Source organism: Clavelina lepadiformis, chromosome 7 (genome assembly GCF_947623445.1).
Source record: "Clavelina lepadiformis chromosome 7, kaClaLepa1.1, whole genome shotgun sequence".
NCBI classification, from domain to species: domain Eukaryota; kingdom Metazoa; phylum Chordata; class Ascidiacea; order Aplousobranchia; family Clavelinidae; genus Clavelina; species Clavelina lepadiformis.
This window is the reverse complement of record NC_135246.1, coordinates 13685473-13712026: the sequence shown is the minus strand read 5'-3', so window position 1 is coordinate 13712026 and position 26554 is coordinate 13685473. Positions and strand designations below refer to the sequence as shown.

The 26554-nt window shown below is 35.5% G+C and overlaps 2 protein-coding genes across 3 annotated transcripts; one reads left to right on the top strand and one right to left on the bottom strand.

Moving 5' to 3' along the window:
* Window positions 1-722: 722 nt before the first annotated feature.
* On the bottom strand, window positions 723-7459 carry LOC143464864 (uncharacterized). Its single transcript, XM_076962892.1, has 7 exons — window positions 7137-7459; window positions 6962-7028; window positions 4314-5394; window positions 3454-3598; window positions 3123-3176; window positions 2674-2793; window positions 723-2334 (listed from the first exon to the last, which is right to left on the bottom strand). Exons 1-7 carry the CDS (start codon window positions 7215-7217, stop codon window positions 2077-2079), a joined length of 1806 nt encoding a protein of 601 aa, XP_076819007.1. The 5' UTR covers window positions 7218-7459; the 3' UTR covers window positions 723-2076.
* A 7569-nt stretch (window positions 7460-15028) lies between these two features.
* On the top strand, window positions 15029-24945 carry LOC143466012 (uncharacterized). Of its 2 annotated transcripts, none has more exons than XM_076964591.1 (21): window positions 15029-15152; window positions 16160-16389; window positions 16502-16625; window positions 16749-16891; window positions 17036-17122; window positions 17203-17376; window positions 17464-17616; window positions 18006-18088; window positions 18237-18370; window positions 18527-18666; window positions 18756-18854; window positions 19070-19201; window positions 19276-19472; window positions 21082-21265; window positions 21456-21557; window positions 21724-21825; window positions 21896-22033; window positions 23240-23364; window positions 23499-23625; window positions 23779-23872; window positions 24072-24945. In XM_076964591.1, the coding sequence occupies exons 1-21, from the start codon at window positions 15137-15139 to the stop codon at window positions 24407-24409; spliced, it is 2922 nt and encodes a 973-aa protein (XP_076820706.1). In that variant the 5' UTR covers window positions 15029-15136; the 3' UTR covers window positions 24410-24945. The 2 variants fall into 2 exon arrangements, with proteins under 2 accessions (XP_076820706.1, XP_076820704.1); XM_076964589.1 differs by having other exon boundaries at window positions 16157-16389.
* The last annotated feature ends 1609 nt before the right edge of the window (window positions 24946-26554 follow it).

Below are 26554 nucleotides of genomic sequence, written 5' to 3'. Positions count from 1 at the left end.
TGAAATATGTGTGATAATAGGGGCCGGGTTAGGTGCATGGGCAATGGCTTCGCAGAATAAGGCCTTCCTTTCATTGTCCGGCGGGTATTTATAGCGTGAAGTAAGGGTTGCGATATTCCGTAGCAAACTATAAGAGGTTAATATTTCCACACCGTATTATTTCAAAAGCCGGTTGAAAGCTTCTTGATCTAGATTTACCATTCCCTGTAATAAAAATATCTTGCGAGCACGGCAATATAGGCTAGTTCCAACAAAATTCTTTACGCAACGGACAAAACAGCAACACGACAGAGCCCAACCCGCTTTTAAAGTAACCGTGCTATCACTTCGATACGTTTCCTTTAATTGCGTGCAAGGGTTTGAACACAGTTAGGCTGCCAAGGTCAAACTCGGTCGCTTTTCCTCAATCAAACGCCTACCACATGACGAAACTAATTTTGTAGTGCGTTGACAATTTGTAGCTTGAGTAGAGGTTTGGTCTCAATTGGTTTTCCACTGGTAGATTTTAACGGCGGTGTACGGCTTTATTACGACTTAATATGAGACTTTTCCAGTCTTTTTAACGCGCTAACCTAATTAACGTCGAACCGCAATACTTTGGAAAATGTCAATTGCAACAATTGTTGATTACCAGCGTCTTAAAATGGTAATATTTTATTGCTCTATCTTTACACTTCCCTCATATCACAGCCGTTCGGCTGCAGAAAATTGTCAGAGAAGAGTAGTTTGCCTCATTGTATTCATTAAACGATCAACCAACGTTGAAAAAAGGTACAGCACGGTCCAGCGAAGTATCAAAACATAAGGCAAAACACACGATCTTTTACCAATATAAGGGAAGCTTAAACGGTTTAACCGTTAAGAACGAGATAGTTGTTTATTTTACAATTTTCAAAAAGCCATAACTATACAGGAAATGGACGAGGTGAACTACCGTTCTAAATTGTACGTGAAGGCCGACAATGAATAACTTCCAGCCGTTTCAGCGTCGCGCGGTCCAAAATCATAATTTGGGTGTTACTGTTAACAAACTAACGCAGCGCATAAATGACAAACTAATTCAGATTCGAGGGAACGAGGTATAAACGTAATCAGAAATTTATCGAATTCATTTGTCGTAGCTATTTCACAGAACGTCATAAGTAACTGTACAACTCATCACTATAACGCATTCACGAAAACGATATTACAAGAATAGATTTATGTAGGTTACGACTGGTCGTCAGGTATAATTTATGCATTAGAAACGTCGTGAATATGTTTTGTGGTTGAAAAAGCTAAAAGTTTACTCTGTACGTTATATGACACTAAAAACAAATGCTATTAAGATATTTCAACCTCTCAGTGTCGAGAAGTTCCAACACTCAGCCCGCAAACGTTCTTAAACAACTGATGCGAGTCTACGTTAACCTACGAAGACAATATGGCGTAATGCGAAGATTTCTGTTTTGAGAGTAGGCCAATTCTAAGGCGAAATATGACGTCAACTTTTTTCGGAGCAAACACAGAAAAGAAGAGCACCAACGGCTGTTTTTGTTTCGTAAAACAAGCAAACATTTTGCTTGAACAAGTAACTCGGAACAATATTAACAAGGCCGACAAGTGAGCGCAGACTTTTACTGAAACATTAACAGATCAATAAATTCAATGTAACATGCCAAAGAGCGCTGTTGCTTCCGTGGATGTCGAATAACAGCTTTTTAATGCAGTCCGCATACTTACTGTACATACTTACTGTACATGAATACTAATACAACTGAACCATTGTCGTTACTATCAACAGAATATGTTTTATGGGATAAAGAATAAGCAACAAATCGTACCGGAGTGGCTGTATTTATTTACCATTATGCTTTCGACGGGTTTTCTCGGAATTTCGCCAAGGAAAAAGAAGTAAAATTTACAAAGGAGGTAAGAAGAATGTGTCCTTGTAGATGAAAAACGGCCACAAGGCTAACAGAAACGGGCAACACGTTTTGAAACTGTAACAAACGGATTAACAAACAAAAAAACCGATAACTAAACAAAAAAGTAATTTTACGCGGAAAACCTTGATACCAGTTCACACTACACCAGCTATAGAACTTCATCGTCCGTCTCATTTTCAATGTCGTTCACATTCAGGTCGTTGCATTCGCGAACAAACGACGATACAACGCCACCTGAAGCTGTTGCAACATCGTCGTTGTCGCCTCCGACAATCATATCGTTGTGTTCGACGACGACTTCGTCTGTGGGCGACGGAATTCGGCGACGAATATCACTCAAAGGTTTTAAAGTTCCGATTGAAAACAAAACTGCAGGTGGCGACGCGCTCGGTACTGGCTGCAGCTTCTGCAAAACGGAATCAAAATTTAGCAAATCTCGGCATGCAGATGTAAAAGTAGCAACAATAAATCTACGGCTTTGAATTTCTTCAAAGCGGAAGAAATAATTCCATGAAAGGACAAAATCCAAAACGAGGATACCCTGTTTCCTATGCCACATAACTCAACGCAATCAATTCAAACACGGCATCGTTGCTAGACTAAATACACGCCAACCAGTATACAGTAAAGCGAGTGCGAACAGGCACAGAAAACGATCGAAGACCCCCACTTATGAGACCTGTAACGACTCTTACGAAATACACCGGCTGGTACTAAAAAAATTACAATAGTCTTGACAACATACCAGCATGTTTTTGTTAGAAGCATCCGTTGCGACTATAGAAGGAAAAATTGGCTTAACTCCCGGTATCTGGCCCATATCGCTTGCATGTGCTGACCAGCTGTTTGTACACGGCATCGGATGCTAAAAAAACAAATAAAAATATGAAAGACGGTAAGATGGCCAGCCGTAATGCAAAACGCAAAAGCTGTTCCCCAAATCACCAAAAGTCATTAAACAATAGGGGAAACATTACAACACGAAGTGGATTATTGTCATAACGCACGCACACACCCATACATATTTTATTTCTGTCGCACAAAAGAAACATGAAGTTGAGCTAAAGCCAACGATTATGTCCGAATAAAGCTATCTTTCTCCTATGACGACGTATGGCATTTTTAAAAGGCCACCCGTAACCAGTAAGAAACCTTCAATAACTTCTTTAAATCAGTAACAAGCAACGAAATTACCTGAGTACCGGATGAATTTCGTTCTCTGCATCTGTTGCGCTTGTTTAACGAGGTCTGCAAGAGGTAATTGAAAAACCATATTAATGTCATTAATTATGACCATGCATAAATTATTTTCGAGCATCTTAAGCTTTCGTGTATGTTTATTGATCGCTAAAATGGTTAAGTTTTGTAGTTGCAGTCAAAAAATTTACAACATGTCAAATATTTGTGGGTACAACCTACGATAAGCCTCAAGGTAACCGATTCTAAGAAAGATACTCCGACGTCATAGCGCTGTACTTCGATGCGCGCAATAGTTAGGTATTTCTTTAACGTTATTGACTTGTACCTGCTTCATTTTGGCAAAGTCCAGGGTCGGTCGATTTGTTCTGCAGCTGCCGCGTTTCCTTCCCTTCATTCTGCGCATATTCAAATCAGATGGATGTGATTGGCACCGTAGCAGTCCGCCGTGTCTCAACGCTTGCTGATCGAACCTTTTCAGGCAAAAACAAAATAATTTGATACCAACGAACAAGGAGGGATGTGCTTGTTATCACTTTTCGAAATTGCAATGGGAAAGCCTAATCTTCTAACCAGCTGGCGCCAGTTTGTAGCGCACCCTCCAATGTTTAGATTAACATTGGTTAGCTTCATGTTTAATCATTTTACGTCGCTTCCACAGCACGTATAGGTCGGTGAATGAGATCATCACAGCACATTGTAATGGTGCTTTACATTGAGTAGTACAGAACTGACAGCAATGTGCCAAGCGTCAAAAAAGACAGTTTTGGCGCGTTTCATGTACAACACAAACTGAAACGATCGTTAATTTAACAGATCATAGCACCACTCCATCACGACAATTTTACTATAATTAGTGGCAACATTTCAAAATTACGTAGCTCATTTGTAAGTTTTTCTTACAAGTCGTGAACATCAGAGGGCATTAAATGCTACTTTACAACAAAACAAGCAGATTTTGTAAGTCCAAAAGGGACATAAAATGCTAGTTTTCAAATTTGTAGAGTATTAACATCATTGCATTTCAAATTCAATAGAGATTTCTTACTGAACAGCATCAAACACCAATATCTTCAAAAAAGTTTTAATAAGTATATTGAAATTTTTCAGTTACACATTGTTATTTGATTATGTTCCCATCATAACGTTTAATTTATACTGACTAGTTACAAGTTAACTAGGAAATACCTTCTCTCCAGCTCAGGGGTTGACGTTGGAGTGTATTGAACACTTTCCCTGTGTTCAAAATCGTCAGAAAAAGAAAGGGATCTCTTCGTAGCTGACAGTCCAGTGTGTGACCAATTCCTGTTGGCAAGCTCATGAGATCTGGAGGAGGAGGGAGAGATCTGCTCAGGACAAGGAGATGAGAGAGGACTGAAACTCGATTCTTGGTAATGCCGGGATAAGGAATGCTGAGAAGATAAAAAAGTCCATGCTCCGCCTTCTTTCTTGATCACAGTGACGGATGCAGGACGAGGAACAGGAGATGCAGGAGGAGTGAGAAGGGAATCTCTGCTGAATGAAGCGTTGGAGTGAAGGCTTCCACAATCAAGAGATCTAGAGCAACTTATATATTGCCTGCTAGATGAAGTGCTGGCAGAATATGCTCTTTGATGTGATTTACGTGGATGAACCCATACTCTGGAATGGAGTCCGGGCCTCCACGAATACATTGTTGGTGATGCAGAATGGCACTTAGTAAGCTGAAAGTCAAACAAGTCTTCTGGTTCAGACACAGAGCGACAATGACGTTTGGTCGCTGGCACATCAGCAAATGCACTGCATGAAAAACTTGAAGTGGATACTTTCTTAGGCGAGTGCAGAGTGCAACTTCGACCAACTATTGATGGAAAAATGTCAGACTGTTCCGCTTCGATGGAATTGGCAACTTGTTTATCAGAGTTGAGAACAGTATTTGATCGAATAATATTCTTGGGTGTCGGAGCTTTATCTTGATTTGTTTGGGACACTGAATGTCTAGAGCATTTAGGTAAACTGCCCTCTTGCACCTCATGCAATTGATACAAAGTTGTTTGCGTCCTCTCCTCATTTCTCTCCAAAGTTTTATTTAAGTTTACGTATTTTAAATCACGACGTGAATGTCCCCGTGGATGGGGAAATCTCTGACAGGCCACACCTACAACAGCACCTGAAGAGCTAAAAACTTGTCGTTCTGAGGATACAGTTGAGGTAGTTGTTGCTACTGAAGCCGAAGAAATAAACGACAAGGAACTGACTGTTGCTGAAGGGCTCCATTGTCCACAAGGCTCTACAAAACATGAAACAATTCAAGTATTTTGGGTATTTATTATTTGCTGTCATTTATTAAACAGCAAAAGTTAGTGCCTGAAAACTAAAACTAAAGCATAGAAATAATACGACTGCAAATATATATGACAAGTACATTGAACATAACTGCATGAGCATAACTGCCAGGTCAGATGATTACTATAAGTAAATAAGCATGGAACTCTATTAACAAATAGTGATGACTATTGGGTCGATTGCTGTCCCAGGTTGGATGATTTTTAAAATTTTTAAATTGTTTTCAAAAATGATGTGATGAAATAACTGTCTCTCTCTAGCTGTTAAATCAACAAATAGCTGTCGTGACAACACAAATTAAGCATTTTATCTATGTATATAAATCTAACACTGGTGTTGATCACACATTTGTGAATAGTATCAGATTAAAAAAAAATAAGGAATCACACAGTTGATAACAAAAAAATTTAAAAAATGTTTGTGGTGAAAGTTTACCAAATGTTTTAGAAAATAATAAAAGAAACGAGGTGGATTTGGCCAAGCCCAAGCCAATAACATATTTGTTTGTATAGCAATTGTATGCTTTAGACAAACACGAAGCAGTAACCAGACAATACGAGAAACAAACAATTGGGTTGTAGTAAGACAATCATCTGATGAATGAACTATAAAGAAGTATGACTTAACCGAGTAAACCAACAAAAGCCCTATGCCATTACACACGCTAGATGCAGAAGACTAGCTTGAACAGGGCACGGGCAAGCTGGGGCACTGACATTCTCTGTGATAGTGTATCAGTTACACATGTTGTGATTCTTCATCGAGCTCATTTTAACCAGAATCAATAGAAACCAAGGAAGGGCAAAATATAGTGTTCTCACATGTCCTGTGTAAGTGTGTTCGTGTGTTATTACGTTCCACTCTGGCAATGTACAGTTGCATGCACAACCAACAAGCTCAGCTCAAGTAATCTCGTCAAGTGTCAAAAGTCAATTTTCACACAAAGCACTGTGCGTACACTGGCTGAAGTGGTGAGTTACCCTGCGCATATTTTTACATAGTGCTGTTTCATGACAAAATAGAATCAATAAATGATAAAGGTTACTCAGATATTACAACAACACAATGTTTTTGACTTCATAATACAAATCAATAGGAATTAGATATTAAAATAGCAATCTTTACAGTTCTGAGTATTTCTAAAATCAATTGGTAAACTTTGATAAAATCATTTGGACTAGACCATTAAAGCTAGCTTGGCCCCTATGGTATTGTGGCCAGCCTTGAATCATTTTATAGTCAAAAATTTATTAACCATATTTAAAGTGCAGCCTATTATGTTTTTCACTTTTTCACTTTTTTACTTAAAAACACGTACATATTGTGCCATTTAAAAAAAATATACTGTTTTCATACTACCAGCTAACAGTGAACAATTTTCACCAAAAAATGTGCGTGGGTATCGTGGATGTAAAATAGTTTTTACATAGAACAAAGGCTTGTCATGCGTCAATTGATGGACGAATGAACTTGTCTTGTGCTTTCATTGGTAGCTTAGCCATATTATTTACCTTTGGGTGAAAATGAGGTAGCTTTGTTCACAGATGTGCTAGGTGAGTCGGTCTTACCAGTATGATGCTGTAAAACAAAATTACTTTTACACATTTGAATGGAGATGCACACCTACATCGTTTAAGAACAGCTATGCTTTTAATGACTAAGGACAAAAGAAAATACTGGGCCAACCTGTGGAAAAGCAAAGGGATGGTCATCCAAGCGCAGCTTCTCATTGATGTTGTATGAGAGCTGAGTAACAATAGCAGACATTACGGCAAAAGGGTTGTGACAGAAACACTGCTATCAATAATGAAACTCTCCAGGGGTTTGAGGACTGCACAAGACTTGTTCTTTGCTGAAAGGTAGCACTTTCCTCATTGCCACCCACTTAAGCAAGGCTTAAATGCCGAAGCAAGCACCTAATAGTGCTTGGTTGTCAAGGTTTCAATTCAAACACGTCATTTTCTATTTTTTCAAGGCTTACTTAAAAGCTAAGAAAGACAGTAGTGTTTTATGAATACTGTAAAACTGAATTCGCACAACACATTTGAACACATTAGTATTCTAACAACCCAATTACAATATCAGCCATGGAAAATGATCACAAATCCATTACAATTTAGACAGGAAGGCAGTTTCATGGGCAACACTTCCTTTTCATCAAACTCAACTTCCCCCTCCCCGTGGCAGCATCTCATGCCATAATATCTTGCACCATTTGCTTTGAAATGTTAAACATCATAGCAATTTTACAATTCTGTTTGAAGTGTTTTGGACAATTTTTTTTTATAAATTTCTTTGTGACACAACTGGGTCCAAGTAGAATTCTGAATGCTTTCAATACCATCAGAACCCCAAACGTTATAAGTAGATGCCACTTTAAACTGGTCAACGTGAAAACATTCCGATGTTATATTAAATATTTTCATATGCCAGCAATTACACTACACCAAATGGTCAGAAGTAACAAGTTTTTAATTAAGGTGTTGAGTGCTATCAAAATGTGTGTGGAGCAATTAAACTGTAATAACGTGCTACTTCTAGGGATAAGTGTAACACATTCAGTAGAGCAAATACAAAAGGTTTCACACACACTGAACATTCCTGCCATGTCAATTGCTGCTACTGAAAGGTTAAAAAGTTAATAATGCACTGAACTATGGCATAATCAAATTCATAATTGATGATCTACTGGCAGTGGCCATGTTAACTTAAAACAACAGTTCAGTTGGATGAGCAAATTTCATATTTGCACAGACAAATGGCAAATGATTCACCTCCTAAACATTATAATGCTGACTAGCAACTGAAATAATTTTTATTCAACTTCTGCAAAAAGTATTAAATATTTTTATGAAATGTTATATACTGATAATTGAAAAACAATGATTGCATATAATTACATTGAAAAGAACTGCTGACAAGTCGAAGCCTAGTTTAGCTTTCACTTCTCAATACGTCAGTGAGGGAATTTTCACAAATAAATGCAAAACCATAATTATATCAGTGTGGTTACACATGCAAAACCTATCCAAAACATATGCAACAGTTGAAATAGAATTTAAACTGTACAATTTTGTTACCCTAACTCAATTTGTTTTGTAGAGTTACAAAGCAAGTAAACTGATAATATTTGCATGAATGCACATTCAAGGATCCTTGTTGAAATGTTGTTTCAAACTAAAACTAGTTTTAGGATTGGTTGCATGTGTATTAGCATGCAGCTAAAGCAATTAATTAACTTAAATTGGGCATATAAAGACATTACAGAAAAGCATGTGGTATGTCTACAACTAGATGTATATGGGGTACAGTTTTCACTATATGGTCCAATTTTCAGGAATTTAATTTTTTATAAAGCAAAACTACGCTAAAGCGTTACAGCTTAGTAAGTGAAACAATTTGGACTGAGTTTATTTACATTTAAGTCTTTTACAAGTTTCAACTGAAAGTCTTTTAACAATATGGTGTTATTGTACACTAAATGCTACCATCCTTAGTTTCTTCATGATATTTTGAATTAAATTTGATGCATTGAATCAAATCGTCAGCATCTGGCAAGCACATACATATACTCATACAACTACATAGCCTCATTAGCTTCAGTCTTGTAAATGACATCATAGCCAGATAAAACACTCCATTCTGTCAAAGTTTCATTTGTCACCATATTTTGAAATAAATTTGGTGGCTTAAGGAAGCACTCTTGCTTTATTGTCATTAGATTTGCATTCAAGTAAAAAACAAAAATGACACACAAACAGGTACAGTGCCAGCTTTTTTCCTAAAAAAGCATGTTGAAAAACAACGCTGTTCTGCCTACATTGTTTAAATAAACATTAGCATAACAAGTTCATATTACGCAAAGTAATTAATATTTCGGATTTCCTATAAATATTGGTTTTACAAAATGATTTAATTTCATTTACTTGTTACATTGCAGTGTATAAACACGTTTATCGCCACACACTAAAATCATTTTACATTAAGTTATACTGTATAAGCTAAATGGGGGAATAGTTTTATACAATTTATTTCAGTTAATAATTTCTTACACATGCTGGCAGGGTTAAACCTTAATTGCATAAATTTAAAATGAGCCTACATACTTTACAAAACACCTTGTTGTTTAATCATGACAAAAACATATAGTAACATAAAAATGTAACAGACTGTTGAAGCGAATGAAACTACACAAATGTATTTTCTGCAATAAACATTTATAACTTATCAGAGAGTTAATTCTATCAGAGCAATTACTGAATCACCATGAAATTAAAGTCTCTAAATATTAGAATAAAACTAATATGGGTAAAATAAGACCAACTGCATAGGCTAGCTTATTGAGAAAGTACGGAAAAGATACTTCTAACTTAATCTTTTGATGGGATTATTCATTTGATTTTAACCTTAATGCAGTGATTATAATAGGCCTATTCTGTTATTGATAAAACTAGTATTTCACCACACCCATATGGACTAAATGTTTTCTTTCACTTCAGCACCTAAAAGTACCATGTAAAAATCTATAAAGGTGTTTTTAAACGAATAGTATAGAGTCTATAGATACAAACACAATTTGTGTCATACATACTTAAATATTACTTTAATTTATTGTAGAGCAGCTGGCCAATACTGCGTTAATGCTGTTTGTATATACTATGTACACAACCATAAAATTGCAAATTATTTCACTTGTCACAGGTTCATTTACTGGAAGGCAATAGGCATATTACCATGAACAAGTACAAAATCTTAAGCTATCAATAAGTAGGCATATTAACTTTTATAATTGACTGTTTAAGTTGTATAACAATAACTTGATCCACCATTTCCTTAAACATTTTCATTCTAAAGTTATAAAAGGTTGTAATTACAGCATAATGAAAAAGGATAACAAATAGCTGGTATGATATTTTCAGGCTAGTTAAAAATACAATGTGGGGATAAGATTAGCTACAGTAGTTGGCAGATTTGTCATCAATTAATTGCATTACTGATTATAGACCCAATTAACTAACCTGCCACAACAAACTGAACAGAAAGTATTTTCTAAACAAGAGCTACATGTTGACAAAATACATACATCGCCCAAGAAACGTAGTCGTCATCTCACTACATGTAACGCTTGTATCAAGCGTGCTTGCCTAAGCAAGCTTCCCTGCGGAAAACACTAACGCCGATCACCAAATAAACGACCTTCCACGAGCCAACTAGTGGTGTTGACTACATGCTGTCAAAAGGAAAAAGAACGCGTGTAAGGCGAGAATTGCTGTAGTAAAGCTACGAAAGAGACGCATGACCTTTCATCCTAAGCAAAGGTTACAAAATTTAAAGTAGAAGTTGATAACAAGAACGATTTTTCGCTATTCGATTTCTGAATGCATGCTTGCTTTTGTGCAATGTAAAGTATGTTGTGAAGTAGCCTTGAACTTCCTTGATGAGTTGAAGCGCAACTAGTTATAAATCACGTTAGAAGTGTTATATTTATTTCAATATTATCGCAAGATTACTAAAAGTACTGCAACAGAAATCATGAGTAGGCTAATATTGCACATTCTGGCATTGCTAAACAGATGAGAATAAAAATCGATGACAATCACTCTAGTTTGATAACACCTACAATTATAATGCGAGAATCGATAAAGTGACGAAACAAAGCGTCAAAATTGCTGTAACCTGAAGCACATCTGGATCACTGATATGAAACAAAGTGATCAGACCATATGACACATCGCTCATTCATTGGTTCTTTTATAATTTTTTCTTGTATACTTATATAAGCAAAGATTACTTAGTTTCTGGAATATTTACTGCCCTGTTTTGGCATAAAACCTAGTAGAAGAGATGCGTATTCAAATCAACAAGGAAAAAAATTGGCTTATCTGCCACTTTAAAACACGTATGTTTTGATAAATTAATTTTGCAGTCGTCGAATGCAAGTTTAAGTTAAAATGTTTATCTATATAATATAAAAAAAATTTAAATTGAACATTTCATGGTTCACAAAACATAAAATAAGTATATACACGTCAAAACGACGTTGATTGCAATGACATAGGAAACAAAACTACTTTGTTGAAATACTTATGGTTACTTTTAGTTGAATTATTTTGTTTTTTAAATTATTTATTATTACTACGACATTTCAACATTTAGATGTGAGGTATGACAGGCTGCTAACCCACTCAAAGCGATAAACCAGAGAAATAAAAATTTCTCTTAAACTTAAAAAATTTTGCGTAAACATGTTTTCTACCAATGGGGAAATCCCTGTTTTGAGATTTTTCCGTAGTTTTTGTAAGTAGCGTTAGATTTTGTGAAAACATTTTTTAATATGATATGAAAACCAATTTAAAGAAACATAAAAAACAAGTATAATAAAAATCAGTCTAATATTTAAAATGACACCAAACATAATTAATTTTATAGCTCGAAATTACGTCAATTGAGTAAAATAATTTGCGAACAGGTAGGGTGTGTTGATAGTAATTGGCGTCGTAAACCATGGCAATGCGCCCCTAGTGACCATTTCCAAAGGTGTAAATTCGGTTACACATAAGATCACCTGAAGGTAAACTTAAAACCGAAGTACGGTACCGATATTTTAATTGAAATTGTACGAAATAGCCTAGTGTTGCTTTCATTGGTTTTATTAAGACCTCTAGGGACTAGCCTAGTTTTTAAAATTGATTAACGTAACAATAGTTCAGTCGGCTCGGTAGTGTAGCAATTAGAGCGTCTGACTCGCAACTGCAGGCATGCAAGCAACAACTAGCAGGCTAGCTCTAGTAGGCCATGGTTAAAAGAGTGGGACACGCACGCGAATCATCATTGCGCACACGCTTGCGTAACTTTTACACGTTCACGCCGATTTATAAAAAGTAAACACTGAGGCAAAGTTTGTTGCTTGTACGCCGTTTTATTATAAATAGTGTAACCCAGGCCTAAACAAAGAATTAAGGCTTCAGTGCATGCCATCAAGTCAAAGCTTGTGTCTTTGTAGGCACGATTTTTCGACAAAAGCTGCCATACTTTTCAGTCAGGGATCTAGACCTATATATGAACTGAATATTTGAACAGACAGTATAAGTTACTAGGCCTACCCTGACGGTAGGCTAATGCTCTCGGCCAGATCATGGAAAGTTTACCATTTTTGGGTGAGAAATCCCCTGCTCAACAAAATGAAACAATAGCCGTTGTACACGTAATTAGTGTTAATTCCCCGAGCACTCAGAAAACTATCCAATCTGGACTATTGGGAAAGCAATTGCTCCTGATCCATAGTGGAAACTGTGGCACCTGCATGCACCAGGTCCATCAATATGCACACTGACCAACTTTATTTTCACGCCGATTTATAATAAATAAGCAAAGAAAAACTGGTTTCTTGATTGCGAATTTATAATAAATAAACAAAGAAATAAGACTTCAATGCACGTTATCGCGCCAAAATTTGCGTCTTTGTACGCACGAATTCTTGTCAAAAACGGCCTTACTTTCCAGTCGGGCTTCTGTTCGCAGTGAGTGCTCCTGGTAAACAGTTCAAAATTCTGGTAATAATTCATAAAAAAAGAACATTGTTTGTCTATCGGAAATTACATCAAGACAATCAATCTAAAATTGCATAAACACAAGCTCAGTAACCAGGGAAGAATAATGAGAAATTATCTCTGAGTTTTAGTCAAGCAAATACTCCGTAGTCCGAGGAAAAAGCTTAACAACACCATACTGATTTAAAAGCTATAAATCTACTGACTAACATTTGACCAACTATACGACAGGAAGTTGTCAAGTTATTGGCACATCAGCTCCAAACTCTGGGTTTCTTTTACTTCAGGACTGGTTGACTTTTTTGTTAAAAACCATATGCTGATACATAAATATTTTATAGGACCAATTATAGTATCAGAGTCAATATTTTAGATGATGCAAACATATTATTATGGTGACATTATAATGGCAGCGTACTTAAGCATTGAAACCTACCCTGCTTATCAAAAAGTGTAAAAGTAAAAAACCTAAAATCACAAGGTTCAGAGTTGGCAAATTGTTGGTCCATGCATTATGTACCCTTTGGAGAAGGCAATGCCAACTTCACTGGCAAACTTTGTACTTCAGAACCTTTTTTCTCACTTGAAGACCAACCTAACCTGAAAGTGCTACATACTAATATACCTAACCCTAACTTACCATGCAACTCATACCTAACGTTGAAAACTATTAATGAAATTGGAATACTCACTTGACTATTCACTACAGATAAGTTCACAAACATTTTCAAGTTGCTATGCAACAACCCAAAATGCTTTGTCAAAAACAAGAGATGATAACACAGATATGTTCAAAATTATCTTTGGTGTCAGAGACGGTTTTGTTCTATCACCATCTCTGTGTTGTCACTGTGATTGATTTTATCATGATAAAGGTAACAGGTGGTCGAGATTTCGGCAGTAGACGGGGGTCCCAAAGAATTTCTGACCATGATTTTGTGGATGTTATCGCATTAATTAGTGATAACAAAGATCACAAAAATAGTGAAGATTATGAATTTGCTGAATGTGTTTCAAAGACGATGCCTAAGAAACCATTTTGGTATATCCTGCAAGAACTAGGTTACTAACGACAAAGTAATGAGAAAATATGGATTGAGAAACTTTGAGAATATTGTCACTAAGCATAGAATAAGGTTTGTAAGTCACGTGTTACGTCTGTCAGGAAATCGCTTGGCAAGTTTGGTGACCAAATCTAACTGCTGCTTTGCAGAAAGAAGTAGTAAAAATGCCAAATTTACAACACCTAAATTGGTTACTTGCCACCTACTTGCCACCTACTTGCCACCTACTAAAATAATTAGTTGTAAGATGAACCATTTCAATGAAGTTAAAGAAAAATGTGTATATATTTTTTCACGTATTGTATGGGGAATTTGCTCTGCTTTGGAATGTGACACTTGCTTACATTCCTAATGGTTAGGTTTGAAGCAAGGGTCAACCCCTTTGGTCGTTTGTAGCAAAATGAACACAATTTTGGGTATTGCTACAGAACTATTTTTTTTTACTTTTACATATATATACAAAACTAAAAATCAAAAAATATCACGTTAATAATATGAAAAATACAAAACGCAGGGGGTCAATTGGTCTGATCATTCTAGAGTTAAAGAGCTTTTCTGTTATAAACATTGTTTATTTGTTTTTTATTTTTTTGTGATCTTGCTCGAACTTAAAATCTTTCGAATCACTGAACAGTAGCAAGCATCATTAATGCCTTGCCCAAAGACATTACAGTGACAGCATAGCAATACTCAGTACAGAAACTGGATTTAATAATAGGTAGGCAGCCACTTTACCCCTATACCATGGTTCTCATGGAGCCAAAAACGTTATTGCAGCATACTGCCTAAACTGACATGAAGACATGGATGTATGTATGTAAGACATGTACTCGAATAGTGTGGTATATCATTTTTTGTGACATGCAGATAATTTGCTTAAAAAACTAAATAAAAGAAATAAATCTATGCAACAAGTTTACATGAATGAAATATTCACCAAACACAATGTTTTTCATTATAACACAGATCTGCTCTACACAAATAAATTAGCAGATAATTTGCTTTTACTGAAATCATTGTCAATTCCTGGTAACTCATGATTGATGTTGTAGTTACATTTCCATAAGTGGACATGAGTGACAATATTTGTAAGTATAAACAATGCTTAATATTTAATCCTATCTACATTATGTTGTGGCGGGCCCTGCACACAGTCACAGCAAAACGTAGCGTACAGTTGCACTTTTGCTGTAGAAACTTGAAATTTGGTGATTCTTCCTAAAAAAGGTTCAGTTATCTTTCCATGTTTGTTTTATAACGTTTAAATTTGTAATTTTTGAAATATTGTCATATTTTTATAATTTTGCTCTCTATCCGCATTGAAGCGTATCGTTTTCGTTTACTCATTCACGCACAACTAACTGTTCTCTTGTTGTTCTCTTCTCGCGGTCAGCTGGTTCCCGCACAGCAGGGCACGGCGTGACAAGAAAAACTTCTAGAAATGTATCACTTGCAGAAATACTAAAATTACACTAAATGCACTTTCTTTAGTTTTACAGTTATGATGTATACAGGAAGCCAGATGTTTTTACTACTAACCTGTAAAAATCCGATCAGTTTACGACGTATAGTTTTTCGAGTAATTAACGATTGAAAATTTGCGTGCAATGTCAGCCACACATACTTAAAATAGTAATGTCAGTAATAGTAATGTTAACTTGTATTATATCTACAATCAGATCAACTATCAATATAGGTAGATTTTTGTTTTCATCTTTATAACTTAATTATATCATACTCAGTGTTGTAATGATCCGAGTCACGTTTTTAAATTACTTGACTTGACTCGAATCAATGCTTGAAATGAAACTTGACTCCAGTCTCGGAAAGTAACTTAATTTGAAAGTCATTAAATCTTTGTTTTTAAATTATTGACCAACTGAATTACAGACATTTGATTTCGTTGCGAACAATCGGTTAAAGGTATAGCCAATGACATGACTTGATTTGACTTGCATTATATTTTAACTTGATTTGACTTGATCCAATCAGTAATTTGACTCGATTTGACTTAAGCCAACTTCTTAAATGACTTGACTTGACGTGCATGTGATGTCCATTGATAAGTTCACATTTAATGTTTTTGTTTAAGCAGCTTGCGAGAAAATTGTTGTGGAAGTACAAAGCGGAGAAAACGAGGTGAATCCTATTGCTGCTGGAGTAGGTGGTACGCTTGCCGCCATACTTGGGGTTGTGCTTGGAATTTTTGTCACCAAGCGATTTCTGTTAGACATAATCAAGAAAAGGTTTAATATACATACTCCAAAACAGCAAACATCTGAAGATTCAGCATTGGACCCCATAAGAGAAAATCACACTCGATGGGTTTGTTTTAAGGAGATTTTTAGAAGCATAGTTTCACGGGAAACAAGATTTACATAGTTTCACGGTGGGGTTGTTCGTCCGTTTTTTTATTTTTTCGTTTTTTATCAAATAGGACATTGAACATTCTTCAAGCTATGGTGATGGCATTGAGAAGAGAAGTGAGAAAAAAAGCCTGAAACAAAAGGGCAATGAACCCGATGAAGAAACTAAAGAAACCAAACATAAAGATTTGCAAAGTAAGCAAAGTATATCTCTGCCTTAAAATTTAAGTTTGCTCGAGATAGATTTGAGATAATATTTGTGATAGGCAATGATAAAATATTCATTGCTGCTTGTTGCAACTCATTCTTTTATTTTAGCTTTAAAACATAGTGGATTGGCCAACGTGCTGGTCTTTAATACACTGGAGTTGATGGTTAATGAGCTATGTCTGCAAAAGTCAAATGAATTCAACGATATCACAAAACAGTCATGGAAAAATCGCCATACTTGCATTTGGATGGTTAGTTTGTATTCTATCTGTCCTGAAGTCTTAAACTTAATTTTAAGTTTGTTTGCACTATCATTGATATATTATGAAAATAAGTTGATCTAGATAGTGTTATTATTAATTTTCATATATGATAAATAAACAATATTTTTGTAGATTTTTCGTCTGATCCTACTACAACAAATCAAGAGTAAGCAAATAAGTAAGAGGGACATGCCTGTTATTCTATCAAGGGCAGAAAAGGTACAATTTTTAAACTTTAACAACAAAAATGATGACCAGATATTTTTCAATTTACCAATACTCTTTTTCTATCTCCATAGAATCTATCAGAATCGTTAAAAACATTCAAAGTGCGGGAGAAAGATGATGAAAAAGAAGACTTGCTACATGGCATCGACCAGCAGAGCACCTATAGCGAGGGAAATGAAAACTTTTATAAAATTGATGCAAATACATTTTTTAAGTCGCACTTAACAGAATGTGTGGAAATGTTGGTAAGTTTAAATTCGCATTCCTTTTTAGTGATATGAAGTCCTCCACTAGCTTTAATATATTCATTATTTCTTATACCTTAATTTTAGGTCCAATGTTACAGAGAAACTTGTAAGAATTTTGAAGATGACGTATGTGAATGTGTAGGTGTGGGAAAATTGACAACTATTCATGAAATTCTTGTCAAGACAATGCATCATATTGAAAGGAAAACTTATGCCTTGCAGAAGATACGCACACAAGTAAGAATTTTGTTCTTTCAGTCTTGATTAAATTACAAATTCTAGAAGCTGGATCGTCGATATTTTGGTCACTGTACAACTTACTGTATTCCTCTTCCGCAACCAATGCAGGTATTTGACCACTCCTCATTTGGATCTAGTTCACTTACCAGTTCCATATCAGGATAAAATCTTAAGAAATTTTGGCATCATAACAATGTAAAAGTCAGACCTTCATATTAGCATGGCTAAGCCTACGTAAGCTAGACCCTTCATTTTTACTATTATCTTGCAATGTACCTGAACTTGCGTCATTGATCTAAGGCTAAAAATATTGGGCCCAAAACATTGATTACGTTGAAATACCATAGCAATACCTTGAGAGTTTTTAGTTTTTATTTGCTCCACAGACTGTGACTGATACATTCCATCGAAATTTGATCATTTGTCAGGCTTTCCATGGTGGAAAACAAGCCCTGCATGAACTGACCAGGTGACCTACGACAGAGCAATAATACCAACTAATTTTTTTGATAGCATGTTGCATTCTTGTAATTTGAGTCTGTATTCAAACTAGTATAACAATATCATACCAGAATATCTGTAACAGTTTTCACAAACATTTGTGACATGTTGTATAGAGCACGGTATAAGTATTCTGGTATGATGCTCAGAAGATTGTTGGAGTCAGATTATATTACAGAGGATCAAGGTGAAACTCTTCGTGATGACATCAAGACAAAGTTAAAAGAAAATTATGACGTTGTACTTGAAGGTCTGCTTTAATAGCTTATTTAGTTTTACATATAATTGGACTTAATTAATTGATAGTAGCACAATTACAAGAGAGAGGATATTTTACAACAAATATTCAAATTTTCTGTTTTTGTGCGGAAGGTAATGCATTGAGAGAATTTCATTTGTATTTTAGAAATGCAACTTGATATGAAAAAAATGCAATCACAACTCAATCAACAAAGAAATCAAACCCTAGCTAGGCTTAACATGACTGAGAAGCGGTCACTGCAAAAACTGCTCGATGCAGACATGCAAGTGCAGCAGTTTGTTCAAGTAAGGGTCTAAAGAGAGCACTCTTATTTAAATTAAGCAATTTTGCCCATTTCTCATAAAATCAACTTATTGAGCTATTCTTTTTTTAGAATTACTTTGCATTGTTGGTAGAAACTGAGCAAAATCAAATCGCTGCTTTGAAAGATTTGAATAGCAATGAAGCAGCTGAAATGGCACAACTACAGAAGGTTATAATTATTAAGCTTTGTTAGGTTTTAGTCTTTAACCTGTTAGTAGCTTTTGCTTCCAATGTTACATATGTTAGATGATAACTTTGTTCAAGTAACATGTGCGTAGAGGTACTTTTACTATGAATATCCCTACTGAGTCAGTATTATTTATTATATTTAGTCATTTATTGTTATCAATTTTATGTCTACACAATGTTTGTTTGATCTTCCAGAAAGCCAAGTCAACCTTGAAAATTGAATTTGCTGAAACAATGGAAAAGATATGTAATGATCTTGTTGATAATGACACCTTGAGTAGTCGTGAGAGCAATATCCTTCTGAATCAACTTGATAACAAAATAAAGGTAAATACTGATATTTGAGTAGCAAAACAAATATTAAACTTATCTTGGACATTCATTGTGCTTGTCCCTTATAGAATTCTGATGAAGAAATCGCATTTATAAATGGCATTCAGTACCAGATAATTGAGCGAGAGTCAAAATCTTGTCGAAGTTTTCAGTACTTGAAGGCAGATGATAATGACCTTGACAGTATTTCAAGGTCACATATCCTTGAGGGAGAAGTAAATGATCTGAAACAATTTCTATTTGCGCAAGTTTACTTGACGGAAAAGTAAGTCTTTTGAAAAAGGTATAGTTGAAAGGGTAACACACACGCTTTAAAGAGATATATATAAAGTCTTTATCTTTACAAAATAAGTTGATATGATGTGCTGATACGTAACATCTTTTGCAAACAACTTTTATTAAAGCACTAAATGCACTAAATCTCAAGTTCTAGAGCAATAAATTGAGGTTATTTTAATAATCTCAATTGGGATTGGCTAGCAGTGTTAAACTTAAGTATATGTGTCCAATCTAATTTTTTTTAATTTTGATACATTATTTTATAATTATATTGTATTTTAGGATTATAAGTATCTCTCTAAACATAAAATGTTGAAAAACAACTTTGACTAGTTTTAATTTTAATGTGGAATTTCAGAACTAGTTTAGTATAAATTTGTTTTGATTTTGATTTGATCTTATTATGAGTTTTGCATGATTTTATGGAATTCAGAAATCTCGGGCCACTTATAAATTACCTTTGTTTATTGATGTTTCGACCTTATTTGCCTGAAATTTTGGCTTGCCTTTTAGTTTTATTTACGACAAAAAATGAAACTACAAGGAATCCATGAAAGTGGTACCCAGGGCCTTTTCAGAAAATAGCTATATATGTATATATATACCGGTAGATATGGCGCATCAATCATTGCAGTGACATGTAAATAAAGCAGTAACAATGAATATTGTCAGTAAGCACTCAGTATTGATGTCAAAACAGAAAAAAGTTAATATTAGTAACAATTGATAACTGTTTTTCTGGCTGTTGTTATCCAGAGAACGTGCAAAATATCAAAGCATGTTTAAATATAAAAAACAGAGTTATGAATAAGTCAGAATCTCGAGCTCGCAAATTTTACAACAAATGACACAAGTATGCAGATCAAGTAAATGCAATTGATCATTCTTTCTCCAACTTTTATGTGCGCCAAGTATGAGATGCAATACTATGAGGAACATTAAAACAAATGAGCTTTGAAAGACAATTCTTTTTTCCCCAAAAAACCAAAGAAATTTTTAAAAAGTCTCGTAATAATGTGACAGTTGTGTTCGTGTTGCCATCATATGTGCATTTTTTGACTTCTTTCCCTTTTATTTTTGCAAACAAAATATTTTTAAAACGTTTTCTATGGGCCAGTGACGCCTATTATGGAAAGTTTGGTTTTGATGTATAAGGCTTTATACCAAATTCAATGTATGTAATAAAGTTTTCAGGGTTGGGAAACTTGGGCCTATCCGGTATATTTTTAAAAAGTTTGTAGCACTACAATCAGCGTTCAAAATTTTTCTGAAAATAAGTCAAAGGTGGGTGACTAAACTAAAGAGATTGTACAATACAATTATGAAAGGCGAATTTAAGATCATGAAGTGTAACGGAAAAGTGGAGCAGAGTATCTCCAAATAAGGCCAATATTGATTATTACCTATGGATTGCTTGAAGATTTTGCTGATCAAACAAAAAGCTTTTTATTTGTTGATTATTGCAATTGCAAATAATGTAAAATATGTGCCCTTTACAGTAATTTTTAGTTTTATATCACAGATGTTTGAGCTAGATTTGTTTTAGTGGAAAACGAGGTTTTTCATGCTCATAAATGCATGTTTTATGCCAACAGGTCCTGCCAAGAAATATTGAACGAGTACGAAGTGTTCAAACTGTCACTAAGCAACAGTATAGATATGACAAGGATACACATGTACAATGACCTGGATGCAGATTTATTGAAAAAACAGATTGAACTGATCGCAGAATATCGAGACGACGACAAACTACAGACCAGTGGAGATGCAGAGTTTCTTGTAAGCAATTTAAAACGTGCAATTTTTTTACTTGATTTCTTCTCAAATGTAAGTTTTTCAATATATTCTATTACCAGTATATTTTCGACAACAATGGTAATTCAATTTACTAGAGATCTTCTGACAATGCACAGGCTCCTTTCTAAAGTGTGCTTCAGAATATTAAACCAAATCCTTTATCTCTTTACAGTGGGAAAAGCTTTCAGACATTGGAAGTGAACATGATGCAAAATTTTCCGATTTATATGATTTTGCAAGCTGCAGAATTGACACAGAAATTGCACAAACCAGGGTAAGGCCGGCTGTTTATAAATGAGTGTCGTCAGTGGACGTATGTATCAGTATGTGTATAGGCCAAGTAGAGCTCTACCATAAGTATGCATGCCGTCCCATAGCAACGGTATACTTTTGAAATACTGTACAGTTATTCTAAGTTGAAGAAATATTTGACTGTATAGAGAAATATAGCAAGCGATATAGCTGCTGGCATCCTTGTTGCAAGCCTGAGCAAAGAGACGAAAAATTTTAACAAGGAAAAACAATGCTTGAAGGCAATCAAGGTAAGATTTGTTTCTTTTCTTATTGTATGGTAATTTGATGGAATTTGTAATTGCGTCTTGGTTTCTGCAGATGGAGTTTTTACAAAAACTTGGTAAAAATCCTTCCAACAAATATGGTGCAGCTCTTAACGAACTGGCTAATGAACACAGGATGGCAATAGAAGCAATCGAAATGCAGTTGCGCAAAGAACACAATATTCAGTGTCAGGTACCGCCCAAAACATAACTATTGTAAAAATATAACATGTTTTACAATAAACTTACACCTTTTATCGTGTATTTTTCTCGAACAACCACCAAGGTAATGCACAAGTATGGCATGGTAATCTTAGTCCAAGAAAAATCTTTACTCGGCTTCACTCGGTGATGACTCCTTGTCGCCCGAGCCCCGGTTATCGAGCTAGCCTCTGTGCAAGTTCCAAATTGATACACAAATTTTTATTTTATTTTATATGTTGTGAAGTGCTATGGTAAGCGTCGTTAATGCCATGCCCCAGAGCATTACAACGATAGCACCACTGGGTATCAAACACGATATGCATTAATTGGAATCTTAGCGCTATAACCACTCGGCTACCGAGCCGACATTCGAAAGACACCCACGAGCTTATTTTATTATGCGATATCCCCTTCTAGCCAGACTAATTGCAGCTATTATAATATTATCTTCTTCCAAGAGGTTATGTTTTCTTGGCTTATTTTCTCGCAACCTATTAATTTGTTGTGATTAAACCTACAGAATACCTTGACTAAGATGCAAAAACTGATCAAATTTGGGGTTGAGTCTAGTATTTATCTGCTTACTCTTCTCCGCTAGAGAAAAGATAGAGAAATAATGAAAATATACTTTGTAATAAAGTAGGATATGCAGGCATATGAGAAAAATTTGTTGTACATTTTGTTATTACTTGAGGTAGATTTGGTGAATTACGACTACAAGATTATAAATATTTTTACATGAGAAACTATTAGCCTTTCAACGCGTTCATTCGGCTTTGATCTATCAACCATGGTAAGTTGTAAAGTTGATAAACTGTCGTCAAGGATTCGCAGATTAGTTGAGGAAACAATTATGGGTAAAATTGAAATGGAAAATTTTTTTACGTTTATTAGTTTATTAGTTAGAAAATTCTATCAGTTCCGGCAATAACGAATATGTTGAAAATAATAAAAATCGATGGTAAAAGCTGCTAAGTGCGTTAACATGTTTCGATATTGCATTCTAACAAATACCATGCAGGTGAGGCTTTGGTGATGTCTTGTCAAAGTGCTTTTGTAGTTATAATTTTTTTAATTTTTGGTATTTAGTTTTCATGTTTTCCTGTTCTGTATGAATGCAATTTTGCGTGGGTGCAATTCCAAGACAATCATGTTTGCGAAACTGTAACTGTGAAACTGCACTTTTACATCTTAGGTCCTGGAGGACAGAATGAATGCAAAGCAGCAGCTTCAGCTCCAGCAGATGCAGGAAGTGCAAGAAGAGATGAGAGCGAAGTTTTCAAAGAGATCAGATATGTCAATGGGAAACGTGCTTGATCGGTAAATTGCTTTATTACATTTTACTTGTTCATGCCATAGTCCTGCCCATGATGTACGCCACTTGAAACAAATCAAAAATTTCAGTAGCAGTCAAGTATATTTCAAAATTTACGATATTCGACTTCAACAAATAGGTTACTGGAACAATCCAGGAATGAGAGAAAGTATAATGAAACACAGAACGCGGGTGACATTGCAACGGCAACACAGATTTATATCCAGCGCCTTCTATTTCAAGAGAAATTGCAAGCCGAACTGCAGGTAAATTAACGGTTAAACTAAATGGTGCACTAATTTTAGAAAGAAATACCAGTAATATTTTCAAAATGGAGGCAATTGAATTGAAATGTCTAGTTATTAATTTTCACTTCATTATAATTAATTTTATAGTTGTTTCCCTCATACTGTTTTTAGGACTTGGACAAAAATCTTTTGTGCAAAATCGCTTCACTTATGCAGATGAAAAAGGGCGATATGCTGGAATGTGTAAAAAACGGCCTGGAATTGGGTAATTTTTTTTCATTACAAAATTGTTTATTTATTATTTTCTCTTTGTTCACTGCCCATTATGACATGTTGCATTTGATAAATGCGATAAACGAGAGGGTGCGACGCCCTTAGTTCTTGATAAGTCATGTTTCCAAGTTTTTGACTGTAGTATTCCTACATTGTGACCAATTCATATACCACATCAAGTATACTTGCAGCAGAATGCTCGGAGAGCGAAAAAAAGCAGATCGTTGCGGATTTTTCGCGACGATGGGGTAAACTTCGTGGAACGACTGCAAAACCTGTCAAACAGCGTCGTAAAATCACGCAGTTGGACGAAGAAGATGAGTCTCATATCTCACGACCCCACACCACACCTTCCAAGCTATCCACAACTATTGGGCGCAGGAGGCTAACCCCATTGGATGAGGATAACCCACATGACATTGCGAGACCATATAGCGCTTCGTCGAAGTTGCCTACCGTCAGTGGCCGCAGTGGAAAAAAGAAATTTTTGGCACCTTTGGACAGGGGAGATATTAGAACCTTTTCATAAAGGCAGACATTGTTTTTAGATTAACATTAACCTAATCTAGTAAGATCGTGCCAACGATTTATCGATTTTGTTAGTTTTTTTGTTAATACCAGAGCCTTGATACTTTGCAACAAAATACCGGTGTTTTCTAAATTAGGCCTATTAAAAGGAAAACGTAGAAAGTACTGCACCATCAATAACTCCACGAAAAACTTCCGATGCTATATTTTTGTTCAGTCAGACATTAAATAATTTATTTCATGAATCGTGCAGGGTTTGCAAATGAGAAATAACTAAACTGTATATGAGATCTACATAAACCTATTGCACGCGCTTTAAAAAATTGCAAATCAAATCAAATAATATCAACATCAAATTGTTTTATATAAGCCTACTTTAACGCCCTGCCTTGTTTTACTGCAGAAATTTTATTGATGCAAACATAGGATCACTGTGCTTCATTACTATGTACTTAGAACCACTACCCGCACTTAGTGGCATTTATCAATACTGCAGATAGGTTTAGTCGAAATAAAACTGTAAAATGATGTGTATGCAATCTAGCAAGTATGCTTATCAATTGTGTTGTTATTGCCTGATCCAGTCGTGACGAAGCAAAATCTTTTGCCAGGAATGGATGAGGGTATAGGGCTATAGGCCATTTATAAGGTATCACCCATACTCGATAACCTTCATTTAATCCAACGTTATTGTGAAGTCTCGAATGTTATGAAATGTTGAAATTCCACTACATCAGGCTTTCGATGGGTTTGGGTATTGGCTTATTGTTGGTTTTAAGTGGATTAATGAAATCGGGTGGAGCATCATTCTGGTATCGATTTTTTCTAGAAAGCAAATCGATGAAACGACTCAAATAAAAGATATTACATCTGCTTTATAGGTCATTCACGACCTCAAAACCAGTTAAGATGAAATAAAGCAGTTTTGAAACCGCAAACAGATATCACGGGGTGATGGTGGTTATAAACACCATGTTTAGTTTGTGTCTGGGAAACGCGTTACTTGTTTCATAACCATGATATTAGTAATAAATATTGACCTATCTGGCAGTTGTCATGAATTACACAGCTTGTAAACTGGTTGAGGTTTCTCGTTTGATCAAAGGCAGGTTTAAAACTTAGACACGAGCTTTTATAATTTATAGTTTGTCCAGTAAACAAACGTATTTGTTTCGAGGCAGACGAACGCTCTGGAAAAACAATAGATGGAACGTGCCTCATTCTAATACTGGCATATGATAAACCTACCAGTCACTTCAGGCTCGATTTTTTTAGGCTTGACGTTGTATTAAAGCTTAAGGGTGCTCAGTGGCAGTTGTTTTCATCTGTTTGCGGTTTCTTTTCAACGTTTCCACTTGTTTCCAATCATATCACAATAACTGCTGCTCATAATAGGCGGCGAGTTGGAGAAAGTGTTGCTGTAATGAACGCAATAAACACGGTCAACACGAAAATTTCAAAGAGCGAAATATGTTCCTTTGACCTACGAGGGAGGAATGCCAGGTAGTGTAATGTAACGATTTCCGAAGATTGTTTTCATATGTTGGCGCACCAAGGAGTATATTGTCAGCGTAAACAGTATTGAGAAAAAAGGCGAGGATCCAATATTAATTAAAAGCTTTTGTTTGGTACCTGTTTTCAAGAAGCAGGTAATCGAAAGCTTGACCTTTTGGTTCATAACTTAAAAGTGTAGAGCTGCATAAAAGCAAGGCATTTAATTGCAAAGAAATTTTTGTAAGATAATCAAGTAGAAGACAAAAAATACTGTATAACTAAGAACAGTCCAGCGAGACCCCCACCCCCCCCCCCGATCACTGCAGTTTGTTTGTTTCCAGATTACCTCCCATTATAAAATGAACGGTCTCGACACATAGGATTGAAGTTAATGGCTTACTCTAATAAAAATTGTATTTTTCTACACATTTAAAGAATTCGTAAGTTCATAACTTATAACTAAAACCCTTTCTCTCGTGAAGTAGCCAATAACTGGTTACTGTTTTATAGAATAGGTTTGTAGGAAGTAAAATGGCTTTAACTAAACCACAGTTTAGCAGACATTTGAGGCTCGACCCAATTGCGAGAAATGCAGTAAGAATCCCTCACACAGGCCGACGACCACTGCCGTCTCCAAGAAAAACTCCAGTCT

Excerpts from the sequence above, each read along its gene's own strand:
- LOC143466012 (XM_076964589.1), top strand. Across the intron at positions 18,855-19,069 it reads AAATGGCACAACTACAGAAG|AAAGCCAAGTCAACCTTGAA; the intron begins GTTATAATTATT and ends TTGATCTTCCAG. Across the intron at positions 19,202-19,275 it reads AACTTGATAACAAAATAAAG|AATTCTGATGAAGAAATCGC; the intron begins GTAAATACTGAT and ends TGTCCCTTATAG.
- LOC143464864 (XM_076962892.1), bottom strand. The coding sequence starts at position 7,217 with ATGTCTGCTATTGTTACTCAGCTCTCATACAACATCAATGAGAAGCTG. Across the intron at positions 7,029-7,136 it reads ATCCCTTTGCTTTTCCACAG|CATCATACTGGTAAGACCGA; the intron begins GTTGGCCCAGTA and ends TTTGTTTTACAG. Across the intron at positions 3,599-4,313 it reads ACCCCTGAGCTGGAGAGAAG|GTTCGATCAGCAAGCGTTGA; the intron begins GTATTTCCTAGT and ends TTGCCTGAAAAG.